Genomic DNA, 19,478 nt, shown 5'->3' with positions numbered 1-19,478 from the left:
AGGGGGGGCATGATTGCAGGGACACTGTAATATAAAGGGGACTGCACTGTAAAGGGGCACTGTAATCATTACAGTGCAGTCCCCTTTAAATCCTATTATTCTATTTTTTGCACTAATTTCTTTAATATTCTGCAGTTTGCGCTTAATATTGGCATACAGTTCTACACTCCAGAAGAGTTTTTTCTTGGATGGAAGAAGGCTTCGTTTCAGTTTCCCACCTTTGACCCAGTAAGTCTCAAGTTTGGGAGTTTTGTGCCTATGACAGCATTACTTCCGGGAATCTGTTCAGTATATATATTGTGTCTAGAGTTAACATAAATTAGATACTTACATTAGTTAATGTCTTTTCCAGGGTGAGCTTCTTAAATATCATAAAAGTTGACTTTTTATTTAACCAAAAGTTATAGTGAAAGTAATTTTGGCTGTAATACAGTAGCTGACCTCCCTTAAAAAAAATATTGTTGTAGCTTGCAGTAGTTAGTCGCATTCACCTTGTTACCCTGAAAAATCTATATTTAAGATTTTTCATATCTCATAGATATGATGTGGGTTAAATAAGAGTTCTTTTCGACCAAGAGTGAAAGCTTCAAATATAATAACATTTATTAGGAAGCAGTTGAAAGTCTAGCTAATACACAATCATCTATTGTCTTACCCCAAGGAAGAAAATATTAGGTTGAAATAAAGTATTTACATGAAGGAACACAGGGTATATTCCTCAATACAGTAATCTACACACATATTTAGTTACAAGTAAAAGGGCATTCCTTTCCCATAATTACCCATCCTTACCAAAGTTCCTTTCAGCTTGCTGGTCTATCAGAAAGAGAGCCATACCTCCCCCTTGGCTCTGAGTATATCAAACCAAGCTGATGTCTCATTGGTTGGCCTAGCTTGGATCATGATTGGAGGGCTTACTCCATAAGTCGGCCCCCTTTTATGCAAATCCTTGTGACTATGTTGGCCAAGTGTGTTAATTGCATTTCCCCAGGAAGTTAGGTCCAATGCATATCCCAGCATGGCACCCTTTCAAAGGAGTAGGTGTAGAACAATGGAATTGGCTCTCCATTGTTTGCATATACAAGCCTTGGCCCACATTCTCTGCTCTTAGCAAAAGCTTAAATGAAACCCTTTTTGCCTGGCTTTCATAGATGCCAGCTAAATGAAATGTATTCATTATTACAATATTTTACAGTTATTAATGGAGATTTCACATAAACTCATAAGGCAACAACCTGGACTCATTCCATATCATGGTGCATGTTTTGCTGCTTATTCAAGCTACTACTTCTTCAGTTTTAATAAGTGTCAGGAACATAGATATTCCTGTGAATATTTACACAAGACGCACAGTCACCTTAATCTTTTTTATTTACATAGCTTGAACGTGTGACGTGTCAAATAATTTAGATGGAGATGTTAAAGCACCATTATACTGTATGTTGAAAAGAGATGGTGTTGAAAGCTCCCACTCCCATTAGGGATGTAAATGTTCTCTCTTCCACCACTTGTTGCGATATACCCCAACAGTTTAAAAATTCATATCTTCAACCATGTGTATTGAAATATTGCAGACTTCTTGACACCACATAGTTGGGATTTTTTAACTAGAACAAGTTGCTTCCACAACTTTCACACCTCCCATTCCATTCTGCGCTGATTGATTTAATGTGACTGTGCTATCTGTAGGAATATAATGTTGGGGTATGTTCCCGACACTTATTAAAACTGAAGAAGTGGCTTGGATAAGCTGAAAAAAATCTTCAAGCTTACAGAGCAAATCCAGCTGAATGTAACTACAGCTAGCTATACCTTGACTTGGATAAATGAGACCCTTCACAGACAGCTTTGCTGTCATGCTGATTTATGTTTATGTAATATGACATTAGCATAACCGCTTATGAAATGCAACATTTCAGGAAAATTATACGCTATTGTTAATTTTAGGGCACACAAAGTCAATATATTACCCAATTTGATAAAATGTAAAAGAAGAGACTGCTCTGAGTAAATAGATGCCCAACGTGTCAAGAACTGAAACTACAAGCGGGCCTTCAGGCTTCGCTCCCAGGCCTCTTTGTTGGCCTTGGCAGACTGTAACCTTTAACTGCTTCCTGCCCGTGCCATTGTAAAATTCCTTTTCTTTATCATACATTACTGGACACAGAGCCACAGTAATAACTGTATGGGTTATATGGCACCTTTAGGTGATGGACACTGGCACACCTTAAACAGGAAGTTCAATTCCCCATATAACCCCTCCCCTTACCAGGAGTACCTCAGTTTTTTCGCCAGTATCTTAGGTGTTGGTCACGAGTAAAGATGTGCTGTGCTGAGCTCCGCTGGAATATTCCTTGCTGGGGCAAACTATGCAACCAAATCCATTCAAAGTGTCTTTTCCAGGCCAAATTGAATGGTATACAGGCCTCGTGTCTGAAGAAACTAGGTTTTACCTGTAACACTTCTCTTTTTAGAGAGCTGGACCCCGGGATCCAGTATTTGGTTTTTTCAGCCATATTCCTGGCGGGGTGCTTTACAGGCCCAGGGCTGTGGATCTCCCGATTAAAAGGGGGCCCCAGTCCTTGAAGGTTTTTAAACGCAGCCCACCGTGAGTGGTGAAGTTTGGGTCTGTTACCACAGAACCCTGCAGCTGGATAAGGTAAGGGAGATTCCTAAGGAATTTTTCTAATTCTTGTGGGTTTTTCTCCTTTAAGTAAATGTTGTCATGCCTATAGTCACCACCGGGGGCTGTCAAGAGCATGTACCTGTTCATTGCTTGTCAGTCTCGCTCTGTGTAACAAGCTGCACACTTCCTCCGGCCCAAGCTCCAGGTAAAGACGTGGGAAGGGGGTTTTTTCTGCTAGGAATTTCCCCCCACCTGGATAGCTTTACTCCAGGCAGAGGGAACATGACATCAGTCGGCGGTGTGCTGCGCCGCTCCCGCCGCCATTACAGTGGTTCCCATCGGCAGCTCTCCTCCACCCCAGTCCTCCCCCATGCGGTCCGGTCAGGATCGGAGCCCGCTCGCGCCGGGAAAATTATCTATTTTAAAATGGATGAGGGGAGGCGCGGTGGGTGGTCGGAGGAAGGGGAGGGGCTTAGCGGCGTTGGCGTGCTTCAGCGTCCACAACGCGGGCTGTATAGCTATAGAATGCACTTTTTTTTTCAGGCGCATACAGCTGAAGGAGGGACACAGAGCGGACGGGTGACATGTGAGTGTGAGTGACATAGGCATTCCCAGGCACATTTACTTAAGCTTTAGGCTAAGCTTAAAACAGCAGCGGCAGTTGCTGGACTATTGCTCAGCAGTGGGTGCATTTTTTTGGTAGTACCTCTGCGTTTGTGCTCAGCACTATGACCAGAGGAGGTGGTACAAATGCCACAAAAACCAAGGACACAAAGGGGTCGCCCTCAGGCCCTAAGGACCCTCCCTCTGCAACACCATCCCGATCTAGGGAGGCTGGTCAGAGTGAGCCATTGGGGTCATCAGGGGCTGCAATTGTTTCTGACACTTCAGCCCCTGTCTATATAACTGAGCAGGTTTTCTCTTTAGCTATGAGTGGTTTAGAGGAAAGATTAGTGGCTTTAATCACATCTTCACAGAGTGGAAGAAAACGCATTTGGTCCCCTTCTACCACACAGGATCCTCAAACGGAGGAACAGTGGGAGGCGGAAGATGAATCCCCCTCAGGGGACTGTGAAGAGGCTGATGATTCCTCTTCCGAGGGATCAAGTGGGGAAGAACCTTCTTCAGCTTCACATGCTGAGAAGTTGCTGGTGCATTCTCTTACTGAAATAGTCCGCTCCACATTTAAGCTACCCTTAACGGCGTTGGTTGAAGAGCCCACTTCCTGTTTGGGTTCACTAAAGCCTCCTTAAGCCTTGCGTGCCTTTCCTGTCCATTCATTACTAGAAAAGCTTATGTATTCTGAGTGGGATCACCCAGATAAGCAATTTTTCCCTCCTAAAAAGTTTTCAACACTTTATCCTATGGAGGAAAAATGTACTAAGATGTGGCGTATACCAGCAATTGACGCTGCTATATCCTCTGTGAATAAAAGTTTGACTTGTCCGGTTGACAATGCACAAATGCTTAGGGATCCAACTGATAAAAAATTGGAATTCCTGTTAAAAAAAAAATTTCTCCTTGTGTTCAGTGGCTCAACCTGAAATGGCAGCAATTGGGGTATGTCAGTCCTTGAGAGACCATTTGAAACAGGTGCTCAAGGTGTTCCCTGAACAGCAGGCCCAGGAGTTAGCTGAGCTGCCAGTGGCTTTGTGTTTTGCAATTGACGCAATCAGAGATTCTATTCTTTAAACCTCTCACCTTGCGCTTGGGTTGGTACATGCATAGAATCTTATGGTTGAAAAGTTGGTCAGCCGAAGCGCCATGCAAAAAGCTCCTGGCTGGTTTTCCTTTCCATGGTGAAAAGCTGTTTGGGGAGGATTTGGACAAATATATCCAAAAAATATGAAGTGGGAAAAATACCCTTTTGCCAGTTAAGAAAAATATTAAATGTCCCTCTTCTTCAGTGCCGGGGGCATCAGCCTACAGGCCGTCGCTACGGCCTCCACCGTCAGGTTCAAGAGGTAAACCTCAGGGTCAACCCCAGGGACAAAAGAAGTCCTGGGGGAGAAAACCCACAAGACAGAACGCTAAAGCCTTTTTATGAAGGGGTGCCCCTGCTCGCTCAAGTGGGGGGAAGACTTCTGCAGTTCTTAACCTCCCTGGCGGTATGATTATTTCGGATTTTAGGTGCTGAAAGCGGTACAATTATTTTGCATGGAAATTTGGCGTTTTATATTGTAGGTCTGTAAATCTTAACAATAACACACTTAAATCTGTCCAAACCAGAGTCTAGTAGATATCCCGGGTATGATAAAGTTTGAAACACAAAAACATAAATTATAATATAATAAATAAAAATAAATAATTAAAAAAAATTTAAAAAAATAGTAATAAAATAAATTTCCCCACAATTCACTATCGCTCAATTCTGCAAGTGTTCTAATTTACTATCGCTGTTTTCTAGCTGGTCTAAAGCCACTTTTGACGTAAAGGGACACTTTTTGGTTGCTATGGACAATCTCCAGTTTCCAGGCAGAAAGAACAGTGTATATCATGTAAAACTGCATGCAGGGCATGGGCCAGAGCACTGGGGACAAAAGGGATGTGAAATCATTTCATACAGTACTGTAATCTGTAAGATTACAGTACTGTATGTGTTATGATTTTGACAGTTTTTGGAATTTGCCGCCAGGCTCCGCCCCCGTGCGTCGCGCCGCTCGCAGGGAACGGAGCCTGGCACGGAGAGGCTTCGGAGGAGGACGGAGCCCTCGGACACTGCGGGGGACATCGCAGGATCCCGGGGACAAGGTAAGTAACGCCGCCCCAGGATCCTGCAATGCGATCCCGAGTGTGGCTCGGGGTTACCGCTAATGGTACTGAATTTTAACCCCGAGCCACACTCGGGAATACCGCCAGGGAGGTTAAAGCCTGGCAGGAAGAATTTCGGGACAGATGGGTGGTCTCCATAATAGCTCTAGGTTACAAACTAGAGTTTCGAGAATTCCCGTCTCCTCGTTTCCTCAGGTCAAATGTCCCTAAAGATCCAGAAGAAAAGAAGTCTCTCTTTCTAGCGTTAGACCAACTTTTGTCACAAAAAGTGATCATGGTGGTCCCCGTGAAAGAGCAGGGGTTGGAGTTTTATTCAAACCTTTTCACTGTACCAAAACCAAATGGGGATGTCAGACCCATTCTAGATCTCAAAGATCTAAACTAGTTCCTGAAGATTCACTCTTTTCGCATGGAATCAATCCGATCAGTAGTCTCCATCCTACAAGGGGGAGAACTTCTGGCATCAATCGACATCAAGGATGCATACCTGCATGTCCCTATTTTCCCCGCTCACCAGAAGTATCTGCGTTTCGAAGTAGAAAAACTTCATTTTCAGTTTGTAGCCTTGCTTTTCGGTCTAGCTACTGCACCTCGGGTGTTTACAAAACTTCTGGCCCTTCCTCTGGCCAGATTAAGGACTCAAGGTATAACAATAATAGCATACCCGGACGACCTGCTCTTAATAGACCAGTCAGTAGTCCAAAGCATGGTCACCACAGTCAACTACCTAGAATATCTAGGTTGGGTCCTCAACCTAGAGAAATCTTCTTTAAAGTCAGTAGGAATATTAGAGTACTTCGGTCTGGTCATAGATACAGCCCAGAAGAAGGTGTGTTTACCCCAGGCAAAGATCAGCGCCATAAAGGAGCTGGTTCAGGGGGGTCAGGGAAAAGAAGGGTCCTTCCATTCGCCTTTGTATGCGGTTGTTGGGGAAGATGGTGGCCTCATTCAAAGCAGTTCCCTATGCTCAGTTTCATTTGAGACTACAGCAAAACATTATCCTATCAGCCTGGAACAAGAAGATTCAGGCACTAGATTTTTCAATTTGTTTGTCGCCAAAAGTGGTGTATTTTGGTGGAAAATATCTGAGAATCTGCAGAAGGGGATATCCTTCTTACCGGTTACCTGGACGGTGGTAACAACAGGTGCCAGTCTTTCAGGTTGAAGAGCAGGCCTGGAAGAAGCTTCTGTCCAGGGGAAATGGTCCAGAAGCGAAAGGACCTTGCCCATCAACATTCTAGAGATTCGGGCAGCGCGTCTAGCCCTAAGGGCCTGGACATTCAGGTTGCAGAATTCTCTTGTCAGGATTCAATCCGACAATGCCACAGCAGTGGCTTATATCAATCACCAAGGGGGCACTAGAAGTCAGGCAGCCCAGGGAGAGGTAAACCATATCCTAACCTCTGCAGAAAAACATGTGCCGTGCATATCGGCAATCTTCATTCCAGGTGTAGAGAACTGGCAGGCAGTCTACTTAAGTCGCCAGCAATTGTTCCCGGGGGAATAGTCCCTTCACCCCGACATCCTGGCTATAGGCCAAAGATGGGGGATCCCAGATGTAGATCTGTTTGCATCCAGGTTCAACAACAAAGTCGAAAACTTTGTGTCAAGAACAAGGGATCCACTTGCATGTGGAACAGATGTGTTGGTGACCCCGTGGGATCAGTTCTCACTGATTTATGCATTCCCTCCTATTGTGCTGCTACCTCGACTTCTTCGCAGGATCAAGCGGGAAAGGAAGTCGATAGTTCTTGTGGCCCAGAAGATCTTGGTATCCAGAAATAGTAAAAATGGTGGAAGGGGCCCCATGGACCCTACCACCACGCCCAGACCTGCTATCGCAGGGACCAGTGTTCCATCCTACTTTACAAACGCTAAATTTAACAGTTTGGCTATTGAAACCCACATTCAGAAGAATCGTGGGCTTTCAGGCTCAGTGGTACCAGCCTTGATTAATGCAAGGAAGCCAGGTTCCAGGGTCATTTATTATAGAGTCTGGAAGGCATATGTTTCCTGGTGTGAATCCAAGAATTCTTGCCTTTCTGCAAATGGGGCTAGAGATGAAACTAGCCTTGAGTACTATCAAGGGACAAGTCTCGGCCTTATCAGTATTGTTTCAACGTCCGCTTGCTTTGCATTCTTTGGTCCGAAGCTTTATACAGGGGGTAACGCAGCTTAATCCACCAGTTAGAACACCCCTGAACCCTTGGGACTTGAATTTAGTTCTGTTGGCAGAAACAGCCTTTTGAGCCAATACGACATATTCCTTTGGTCCCTTTGACAAGGAAGCTAGTTTTTCTGGTAGCCATTTCTTCTGCAAGAAGGGTATTAGAGTTGGCAGTTCTTTCTTGTAAAGAGCCATATTTAATTGTTCACAAAGATAGAGTATTTTTGCGTCCTCATCCTAGCTTTCTGCCAAAGGTGGTTTCAGGTTTTCACCTAAACCAGGATATTGTTTTACCTTAATTTTTTCCAGAACCCTGTTCTAAGGAAAAGAAGTCACTACATTCTTTGGATGATAGTGAGAGCAGTCAAAATCTATTTGAAGGTGATTGCGCAGATTCGGAAAACAGATGTTTTGTTCATGTTGCCTGAAGGTCCTAGGAAAGGATCGAAGCATCGAAATCCACTATTGCCAAATGGATTCGGCAAGTAATTATTCAAGCTTATGGCTTGAAGAGGAAGGTTCCACCTTTTCAAGTCAATAAAACAAAAGATTCGCCCCGGGACTTTAAATGAAGTGGGTACCGTTTCCGCCAGTAAACATAACAGTAGTAAATAGAGTATAAGGTTTATTCAAGTAAAATTGTTTACATGCATAGATAACACCAACAGTTGCCAATTTTAAAAAAAGATACATAAACAAGAGATATTGGTACATAGCTGTAATGGAAGTCATCGTAAACGGGCATCATACTACCCGACTAGTTTCGCGAGATCCAGTTCGCTCTTCAGGGGTTGATGTGTGTAACAATGTACCTAGGATGAAAAAAAGTATATATTTTTGGCAATATGGCACAGTATTGATTATAAAGGCACAGGGTAGGAGGGGTCATAGGTCCCCATACTTACCACTGAGCTTGACCATGGCTAACAGGTGTGCAGCTCCAAGACGGTGGCAGCAGGTGCCTCACCAGGGAGCTGAGGGGGCGGGGTCAGATGGGACCCCGCCAGGGGCCAAATGGAGAGCAGGCATGGCATGGGTGTAGTGATGTATCCCAAGAGACCTTGTTGGTCCATAAAGAGTATAGGCTGTGAACATAGATATGTATGCATGAATGAAAGGCCTGGGCCAAAGATGGTAAGGACATGGAGATGATAAGAAACATAGGTAAACAGAGGGATACTGACGGGTGGCAAGATAGGAAAGAAAAGAGAGGAGAGAGAGGAGAAATGTGCAGAAGTGGTGTAATGATATATCCCTAGAAACCTCGTTAGTCCATAAAGAGTATAGGCTATAGACATGGGTATGTTTGTCAGGCATCTAAAGTAGTAAAGTAAGATCAAATGAATATAGGCGTAAAGACATGTATATATAAGTAAGAGACCTGAGTCAAGGATGGTAGGGACATGAAGATGGTGGGAAACATAGGATAGCAGAAAGATACTAGCAAGTAACCAGATAAATGGGAGAGAGGTGGATTGTGAATTGTGTAGTGAGATCTAAAATAAATAAAAAAATAAAAAATAATAAAATATAAAAATAAGTGCTCAAAAAATGAACTGTGTATGGGATGTGCAAGTGTGCCTAAATGTAGTAAGTATCAAAAAGTGAATATGGTAAGTACCCGAGTATGGTGAATATCTTGAGTATAAGAGTAATGAAACACAGCCTGCTGTGTTTCATTACTCTTATACTCAAGATATTCACCAGCTCCCTGGTGAGGCACCTGCTGCCGCCATCTTGGAGCTGCACACCTGTTAGCCATGGTCAAGCTCAGTGGTAAGTATGGGGGCCTATGACCCCTCCTACCCTGTGCCTTTATAATCAATACTGTGCCATATTGCCAAAAATATATACTTTTTTTCATCCTAGGTACATTGTTACACACATCCACCCCTGAAGAGCGAGCTGGATCTTGCGAAACTAGTCAGGTAGTATGATGCCCGTGTACTAGGACTGCCATTACAGCTATGTACCAATATCTCTTGTTTATGTATCTTTTTTTTTTAATTGGCAACTGTTGGTGTTATCGATGCATGTAAACAATTTTACTTGAATAAACCTTATACTCTATTTACTACTGTTATGTTTACTGGCGGAAATTGTACCCATTTAATTTAAAGTCCTGGGGCGAATCTTTTGTTTTATTATGTTATAGGGATGGAAGTGTGTTACTGGGGACACCAGACCTTTCCCCTTTGTTCACCTTTTCAAGTCAAAGCGCACTCCACCAGGGCTGTTAGTGCTTTGTGGGCAGTGCATCACCAACCCTCCATGGCTCAAACTGCAAGGCCGCAACCTCCCCTCCCTCTCCCCCCTCACCAGCCCCTCTGCTTAAGCCATCATATGGTAGATTGCTCGAGTCAATCCAGTAGTGCCAGATTTTGCTGAATTTCTGGGGGACTCCTCTATGTTTATATGTTAATTTTTCCTTTTTTAATATAAAGTTTATCTTATTACACCACTGTTTGTGAGTGGGTGGGATCTTAACTGTCCATTTTTGTAGGATAAGTTTACGCGCTAAATAGAGAGATCTAATCCACATTATGTGCATATCCACTGGTAAAATTCCATCTGGAATTATTCCCAGTAGTGACAACTTAGGAGTATCTATTATTTCTGTTTGCGAAATTGTATTTAGGGTCATAAAGACTTTTCCCCAATATCTACGGAGTTTGGGACATCGCCAAAGCATGTTGTGGATAAGGTAACCATTTGAGACTAAGCATCGTGGACATAAAGGCGAAGCATTTTTTCCCCACACAAACAATTTTTGTTGGGTTTAGTGGGTTCTATGTAAAATGAAAAGCTGAGACAATTGCTGAGATGGAGAAATAGATACCTCAGGAAGCATCTCCATGGCACGAGTCCATTCATCTTCATTAAGATCTATAAGATCTTTTTGCCAACGAAAAAAGCTCTTAGCCTGTCCATCTGCCTTCACTGTATTTAATAAAATGTGGTAAAGATCCCCTATTAATCCCCGTTTGGTAAGTCTGACTGAGGTTGCTTTCAGTGGGATTTCTGATGGATTATATTGAAAATGAAATGTTAAAGCTTGGCTTTGTAGAGCATGGCGAATCTGAAGGTACTGATAGACGTTAGACTTTGATAGTTGGAAGCGATCTTTCAATATACTAAAAGGCAGTAAAGTATCCCCTTCAAATATCTGGTAAAGAAAATTTATCCCAGCCCTTTTCCATTCTAAAAATTCTGGTATTTTATTTATCTCGGGTAAACAAAAATTCTCCCATATTGGCATATGTCTTGTATATCCTTTATGCTGCGTAATAATGCGTATTGTCTCCCACAGTATATGGATCAGATAAAGATGTTCTTTTCTCATAAAATCTGTGGGAGACTATTTGTTGAACTAGTGGTAAAGGTTTAAACTGAGTCATTATTATATTTTGTATAGGGTCTTGATCATCTATCTCCTCCCAGCCACACCAGTGTTGAAGTTGTGCTGCAAAAAAGTACAGTATAGAATTAGGGACACTCTTGTGCCTGTTGGAGGGTTTCAAGTTTAATTCTTGGTTTACCATGTTTCCAAATAAGGTCTCTAAATGTAGAGTCTAATGTCCTAAGTAATTTTGATGTCAACCAAACTGGGAAATTATGTAATAGAAATAGCAATTGGGGGAGCCACACCATCTTAACCAGATTTGCTCTTCCTATCATAGTTAATGAAAATTTGCTCCAAGTTTTACTTTGTTGCCTGAATTTACCTAGAAGAGGTAGTACATTTTTATCTATATAAACCTTAACATTTGGGGTAATTATTACCCCCAAGTACTTAAACGATGTGACATACTTAATCTGGTGATTCTGGTGTGGAGGCCCCAACTGTGTCGGGTTCATTGGATCAATCGGCATTATTACTGATTTATCCCAGTTAATATTAAATCCTGAGAATGTACCAAAATGGTCAATAAGTGAGATAACTTTAGACATAGAGTAATGTGTATCCCCTAGAAAAATTAGAGCATCATCGGCAAAGAGTGCTATTTTTTCTTCGCCCGCACCTCTCTGGAATCCCACAATGTCTGGATTTTCCCGAATAGCCTCCGCCAGGGGTTCCACAGCTAGTGCAAAGAGGAGAGGAGACAGGGGACAACCCTGTCTTGTTCCTCTCTTCAAAAAAAAAAGGTAATGAAGTTGATCCATTAATCTGTACTCTTGCACTCGGGAATTATATAACAATTGTATCCACCTAGTGAATTTTGGTCCTATTCCAAAACTGTTTAGGGAAGCCCATAGATAATTCCACTCAATACTATCAAATGCCTTAGAGGCGTCCAACGACATGATAGCTCTATTTCCAGTATTATCTATGGGTAGCTGTAAGTTTTTTGTTTTTTTCTTTTTGGTCAGGGTGGGCTCCATTTTTTGGGGGCTTTTTGGATCATATAACCCATATGATTGTTTGTCCAATTTTTGGTGATTGTTATTGTTTCTTAAGTGTTTTGATGTATGTTTGTTTTTGTTTTGTCCTGGCTGCTTGTTTGTCTTTGTCTTATTTGTTTTATATGTTAGCCTGGTTACACATTTCACTAAACGTTCGTATATCAACTCTATCACTAGGCTCCTGTTTAAGATCTCCTCTCTTCCCTCCCCTTCGCCCTTCTCCTCTCTATCTTTGAGCTCCTGGGAATTATGTGATGGATGGTACTATAAAAAATATGAAGATAGTTTGTAAACTTTTGATATCCTTTTTTTCTTTCAGCCTCTCCCCTTTTATATGCCTATGCTTTTTACCTTTCTATTCTATGGCCAAGTGGCTATCGAAGTATAAATATAGTCTGCAATATGCCTATAACTGAAGTCAAAATATATGATGTAATTGTCTTATGACCTCTCAGAAAAATGTAATAATATCATGGAATGTTAGAGGCTTGGGCACTGCATCAAAACGGCAGGCTATCTTCACTTTACTGATGAGACTTTCACCTTCTATAATCTGTCTTCAAGAAACCCACTTACTTCCTCATACGTTACATTACTTAAAGAAAAATCAGTTTAGAACACAATTTCATTCAACATATACATCACACTCTAGAGGTGTATCCATTCTTATAGCCAACACATTTGATTTTCAATGTAGACAGGTTAGGAAGGATAGCGGGGGCCGATATATTTTTTTGGACTGTGTATTGGCTGGACAGAGATGTCTATTGGCAAATATTTATGTTCCACCACCATGTTCTCCTAAAATTCTGAAGGAATTTATCATGTTTGTATCCGATAAACCAGGTAGACTATGCATGATAACAGGTGACTTCAATAACTATATGGATCCATCAATGGATAAATTTTCCTTATCGGAAAAACGATATCCACAGGGGACCACGGCCTTTTCCAAATACATAGCGGAAATGGGACTACTTGACCTTTGGAGATTGCGAAATCCAACTAGTAGACAATTCTCATGTTTTTCAAGTACATACAATACCTTATCCAGAATAGATTTAGCACTGGGGACTCCCTACTGCCATCTCTTAGTGAAATTAAATATGAGGCCAGAGGTATATCTGATCATTCACCTTTGATATTAACCTTTTTATTTAGGATTAATGTGGGGAATAGATTATGGAAGGTGAACCCTTACTGGATTTCACTTTTTCCTCCAGAAGAAATTAAATTAGAACTTACTACATTTCAGCAGATTAATAAATCTACTGTATCGCCCTTAATATACTGGGACGCACAGAAAGCTTACCTTAGAGGCCTTCTTATTTCACAAATCTCCAAAAAAAAGAAACAATCTAGAGCTTGGGAAAAAAATCTTGCTGATAGTATGTTACAAGCTGAAGCATTATATATAACTAATCCTAGTAAAAGTACTCATACACAATGGATAAATAGTCAAGAAAAATATGCACAGGTAGCTATAAAAAAAAGCAGAGAATAAAAGGTTCTTTTTACAGCAACCTTACTTTGAGGAGGGAGAAGGAACAGGACGTATATTGGCCTCTATTGTAAAGGTACAGCGACCAACTTCCCTTATTACGGAAATGTATACTTCTGAATACAGGAAGATCAACAATACCCTAGAGATTCTAGAAGTGTTCCGGACCTTTTATCAGAGGCTATATACAAGTAGGACAAGAGATCATAAGGAGGATATGAAAAAGTTCTTTGAGTCCATTAAGTTGCCAAGGTTGACAGATGTTGATAGGGAGATATTGGAGGAACCATTAACACTAGATGAATTGAGGGGCTCGGCGACTAATTTAGCCAATAATAAATCCCCTGCGTCAGATGGCCTTCCAGGAGAAATTTACAAAACATATGGAGATGTATTATTACCTGATCTCCTAATGGTTTTTAATCATGCCTACAAGGTGGGATCTTTACCGCCCTCGATGAAAGAGTCTGTGATTATCTCTATTCTGAAACCAGGTAAAGATCAAACAAAGCCTGATGCATACCGCCCTATCTCCCTGTTAACATCGGACGTTAAACTTTTGGCAAAGATAATGGCAACTAGACTTTCAAAGTATATCGATAAATTAATACACCATGACCAATCAGGTTTTATCCCAAATAGATCAGTAGCCAATAATATTAGACGTCTATTTTTAAACCTACAGCTACCCATAGATAGTACATCGGGATTGATCAATTTTAAGATATATATACCATCATTTGTAGACTATAACTTTCCTACAAACTAAATAATATACACTGATTTGGATTATTTTCACCAAAGAAATGTAGCAGAGTACGTTTTGGCCTAAATTTATGAAGAAAGATTATTTATATGCAAAATTTTATAACATAAAGAAAAACATGTTTTGTTTTTTTCAAAATGTTTGGCCTTTTTTTGATTTATTTAGCAAAAAAAAAAAACAAATAATAAATAGTGTTGATTTAATACCACCAAAAACAAAGCACTATTTGTTTGAAATGCTAAAAATTTCATATAGGTATAGTGTTGCATGACCACGCAATAGTCATTCAAAGTGCGACAGCGCTGAAATCTGGAAATTGGCCTGGGCAAGAAGGGGGTAAAAGTGCCAAGTATTGAAGTGGTTAATCTTCTTTTCTCATGCGTAGTGGTTATTTTTCTCAACCTCCTCTAGGGGTCACCTGGGGGGAACCGGTTAAGGGTCTGCAGAATATGTGATGTTTTGTACCCCTGGCTGCCTTTTCCAATCTTATGGTGTTATTGTTATGCTACTGTACTCTGCAGTTTGTTTAAATAAAATAAAAAACCTGTGTGTGCCCGTGAAACAGCTACAAACTTTAGTACCCCATATTTTCCATAGGTGTCACTTTAAAAGCCTCTACAGGTCATCAGTTTAGAGTTAACTATGAATACTGGGCCTAGAATTGCTCTCAGTTCAGCGTGCACGACAATATGTAACGCATTACAGTCAGCGTTTTCGTGTATAGGCGCCCCAGAAGAGGTATTTACATTTGTATGTAAAGTGCTTTAATGTATCTGTATTTTTTATCCACATTATTTCCACTAAACTTTATATCTACTTTCATCACATAGGAGACAAAATGTTTCCTTTGTGATTTTTTTTTTTTTTTTTGGTAATAGATTCTGTTTAATGAGAAACCAGGAGTCTAAAAGACCCTGATGTCTCACCTCCTCTCCAGTAAAGCTAATAGAGTGCAGATTGCCCTCCTTGGGGATCAACCCATTTTGTTGTGTTGACCCCATAAACTAATAAACAGTTGTTTGTGTGATGGATGTACAGGTGCCCTAATGACATCTATACATCTGTCCTCTTTGATCTCTGTTTTAAGCTGGCCATACATGGATCTAAATTTGGCCGGTTCAGCAGGACTGAATGAATTTCGATTTATGTTTGGGCAGGCTGCTTGTTCGTTCAGAAGTCGATCTACCAATCAACTTCTGTACAACCAGTCTATCCGGTTTTTCCCAATCGATCAGTGCCACCGGCAATAGCCGGCAGCACTCATTAGAGTATTCTGACTGTGGGAAGACTTCAGAACACAGTAGCTTAGCGGGAAAGTTTCCCCCATCCACATTGAGTATGTGGATGGGGGAATTGGGTCATGATAAAAAGAATAATGTATTTACATTGATGTTTACATGAAGTATAGAAAATATACTAATACTTATATCTGTAGTGCTGAACAAGCACTTTTAACATGTGAGTGTTTTGATATTATTGATATATACTTACAGTACTGTGCAACAGTTATAGGCAGATGTGAAGAAATGTAAAGTAAGAATGCTTTCAAATATATATATGTTTTAATTGTTTATTTTTATAAATTTACAAAAGGCAAAGTGAGAGAACAGAAAAAATTTAAATCAAATCAATATTTTGTGTGATTACACTTTGGCTTTTAACCAGCATCAATTCATCAAGCTCTTTTGAAGAAGCACAAAGAAACGGGCAACATTGCGGACCGTATACGCAGTGGTAGGCCAATGAAAGTAATATAGTAGTTGAAAGACACATCATGCTTACTTCCCTTTGACAACAGAAGATGTCCAGCAGTGCCATCAGCACAGAACTAGCAGAAACCAGTGGGACCCAGGTGCACCCATCTACTGGCTGGAGAAATCTGGCCAGAAGTGGTCCTCCTGGAACAATTGCAGCCAAAAAGACATACCTCTGACAGAGAAACAAAGCTAAGCGACTCAGCTATGCTTGAAAACATAAGAACTTGGGTACAGAAAAATGGCAGCAGGTGCTCTGGACTAATGAGTCAAAATTTGAAATAATTGGTGTAGCAGGAAGCAGTTTGTTTGCCAAAAGGCTGGAGAACGGTACAATAATGAGTGTCTGCAGGCAACAGTGAAGCATGATGGAGGTTCTTTGCAAGTTTAATTTCTGCAAATTTAGTTGGAGATTTGGTCAGGATCAATGGTGTCCTCAATGCTGAGAAATACAGGCAGACACTTGTCCATCATGCCATTCTTTCCAGGAGGCATGAGCTGGACACCAACCCCAAACATGCAGCCAATGCTGTTAAGAACTATCTTCAACGTAAAGAAGAACAAGGAGTACTGGAAGTGATGGTTTGGCCCCACAGAGCCCTAAACTCAACATCATGGAGTCTGTCTAGGATTACATGAAGAGACAGAAGGATTTAAAGCAGCCTACATCCACAGAACATATGTGCTTAGTTCAGTGGTTCTCAACTCCTGTCCTCGGGACCCACCAACAGGCCAGATTTTAAGTATTACCTTGGGGAGTTGCAGACTAGAATACTGCAATCACTGAGCAGCAAGTGATATCACCTGTGATGTATTTCAGCTATCTTGCAAACCTGGCCTGTTAGTGGGTCCCGAGGACTGGAGTTGAGAACCACTGGCTTAGTTCTTCAAGATGTTTGAAACAACCTACCTGACAAGTTCCTTCAAAAACATACTGATAGATTAATAGGCTTTCCTAAAAAAAATGGTCTTGATTTGTGTGACTGATAGCAGTGTTAGGTTGTAAGCATCTTCATAGAAAAGGGAATTTAATGACGGTTAAAGGTTCACTGTAAAGTGCTGAAGAAAATATGTCAATGTTCTGAGTAAGTAAAATAAATACAGTATTTTAGTTTGCTGATGTAATCTTGTTTTGTTGACAGAAAAAATTGGATCCTAATAGTCCACTCTATGAACCCCCGTCTGCCTCTCTTGTGTCGTCTTCTACAGAAGTTGTGGTGACTGTTGGCTTTCCTGGAGGTAAGCTTTGTTACAGATATCATGCTGATGGTGTGGCAGAATTCGTGTTTGATACATAAAATACATACATAAAATGCCACTCACTAGCTATTTTTCATTAACCAGTTGCTGACCGGCCACAGCGCGGTCAGATAACTCTGGGAGGGTGTACTAAGATGCCCTCCCAGAAACGCGCGCACTCTGGAATGTCCGTGACCGTAGGGTCTCCCAGACCCGGTGTGTCACGGATCAAGGTAAAGGTCCAATGACAGCGGCCCTTTACCATGTGATTGCGCCATCCAATGATGGCGTGATCCCTTGTAAACAAACCAAAGGATGTCCGGTTCGGCTCCCTCTCCTCATGCCGATCGGTGCAGCGTGTGAGGAGAGCCAGCTGCAGCAGCGCTGTTGGCTGGATCTGAAGTGCCCACTGTGCTGATCTGTGCCCATCCCTGGCTCATCCATCTATCCATGCTCCATCCATGGTTCATCAATGCTCCATCCATGGGTCATCCATCAGTGCTCCATCCATGGCTCATCCATGCTCCATCCATATATCAATAATATGTCTAAATAAATATTTAAACATTAATAGCGCTAGTATAGTCAGAAAGTCTTTTTAATTGATACACAGTCTACTTTGACAGTGAAAGTAGCAAAATGTGGAATAAAAGATAGTCTGCTCAAACAGAAAAGAATTAAAAATTTGTTAGTTTATTGATCCGGACAAATCGCCATCACCACAATGCTTGTATAATAATCCCCCAAAGGAAATTCACTTACCAGATATTACTGGATTTGATGCATATCTCTAGGTAGTTGTTATTAGCAAAACACTGTGTGTCTCCATCCAATATTGCTGGGTTAGTGCATGGGTGTTAGGAAGCTGTAAAAGACTTTCTGACTATACTAGCGCTATTAATGTTTAAATATTTATTTAGACATATTTTTGATATATTGCATTTTTATTATAGTAGCAGCTTTTGATATTGTATTTTTGCCGTGAGCACTGAGGGAGAGATATCCACTATTGTTTGATTATGTCTCAATCATTGCCATGCTCCATCCATGGCTCATCCATGCTCCATTCCCATTCATGGCTCATCCATCCATCCATGGCTTATCCTTGCCACATCAGTGATCCATCCGTGCCACATCAGTGATCGTCCATGCCACATCAGTGCTCATCTGTGCTACATCCATGCCACATCAGTGCTCATCCGTGCTAAGTGCATGCCACATAAGTGCAAATCCGTGCCTCATCCATGCCACATCCATGCCCATCCATGCCACTACAGTGCCCATCAGTGCCTCACAAAAGTGCAATAGATAGTCAAATTAGATTTAAAATGTATGTCCCTAGCACACCTGATGGTGCTCCCTGCATGTTGGTCCTCTGTATGTGGCCTGGCTGTGTAAGTGTCTCACATGCAGTATCACCATAGGAGTAGCAAAATATATTTTGGGATGTCTTTTTTGGTATGTACGTGTTGTGTCTTGGAATCATCTTATAAATGGACAACTTTGTGTTAAAAAAAAATGCGTTTTTCATTTTCTTTCCACATTTTCCAAAAACTTTGAGGAAAAAAATTACATGTTCAAAAGACTCATTATGCCTCATAGCTTATACGTTGGGGTTTTTACTTTCAAAATGGGGTAATTTGTGGGCATTTCCATTGTCCTGGTGCTCCAGGGCCTTAAAAAGTGTAAGAGGTAGTCAAGAAATTAAATGTGTAATTTATGTCCCTAGAACACCTGTTGGTGCTCCCTGCATGTTGGGTATTTGTATGTGGCCAGGCTGTGTAAAAGTCTCACACAGGTGGTATCGCCATACTTGGAAGGAGTAGTAGAATGTGTTTTTGGGTGTAGTTGCAAGTATGCATATGTTGTTTTGTGAAAAAAAGACTCATTATGCCTCATAGAGGGGTGTTTTCTTTCCAAAATGGGGTCATTTTTTGGGCGTTTCCATTGTCCTGGTGCTTCAGGGCCTTCAAACATGTAAGAGGTAGTCTAGAAATTATATGTGTAATTTATGCTCCTAGAACACCTGATGGGGCTCCCTGCATGTTGGGCCTCTGCATGTGGCCAGGCTGTGTAAAAATCTCACACGTGGTATCGCCATACTCAGGAGGAGTAGCAGAATGTACTTTAGGGTATAATTTGTGGTATGCATATGATGTGTGAGAGAAATAACCTGTTAATATGACCATTTTGTGAAAAAAGAAAAAAAAAATCTTCATTTTACAAAGAATTGTGGGAAAATATTACAA

General features: G+C 41.2%; 1 protein-coding gene across 6 annotated transcripts in view; it reads left to right on the top strand.

Moving 5' to 3' along the window:
* The window catches only part of PNKP (polynucleotide kinase 3'-phosphatase), a 409,941-nt gene that overhangs the window by 284,513 nt on the left and 105,950 nt on the right, over positions 1 to 19,478 (top strand). For all 6 annotated transcript variants that reach the window (XM_073602264.1, XM_073602267.1, XM_073602263.1 and 3 more), the window contains 2 exons: positions 136 to 228; positions 17,133 to 17,229. In XM_073602264.1, coding sequence (XP_073458365.1) covers positions 136 to 228; positions 17,133 to 17,229 — 190 coding nt within the window. The remainder of the gene's footprint in view (positions 1 to 135; positions 229 to 17,132; positions 17,230 to 19,478) is intronic.

This window comes from Aquarana catesbeiana, linkage group LG10 (assembly GCF_042186555.1).
Source record: "Aquarana catesbeiana isolate 2022-GZ linkage group LG10, ASM4218655v1, whole genome shotgun sequence".
In the NCBI taxonomy this organism is placed as follows: Eukaryota; Metazoa; Chordata; class Amphibia; order Anura; family Ranidae; genus Aquarana; species Aquarana catesbeiana.
Note: the sequence above shows the minus strand (reverse complement) of the source record. Positions and strands in the feature narration are given on the sequence as shown.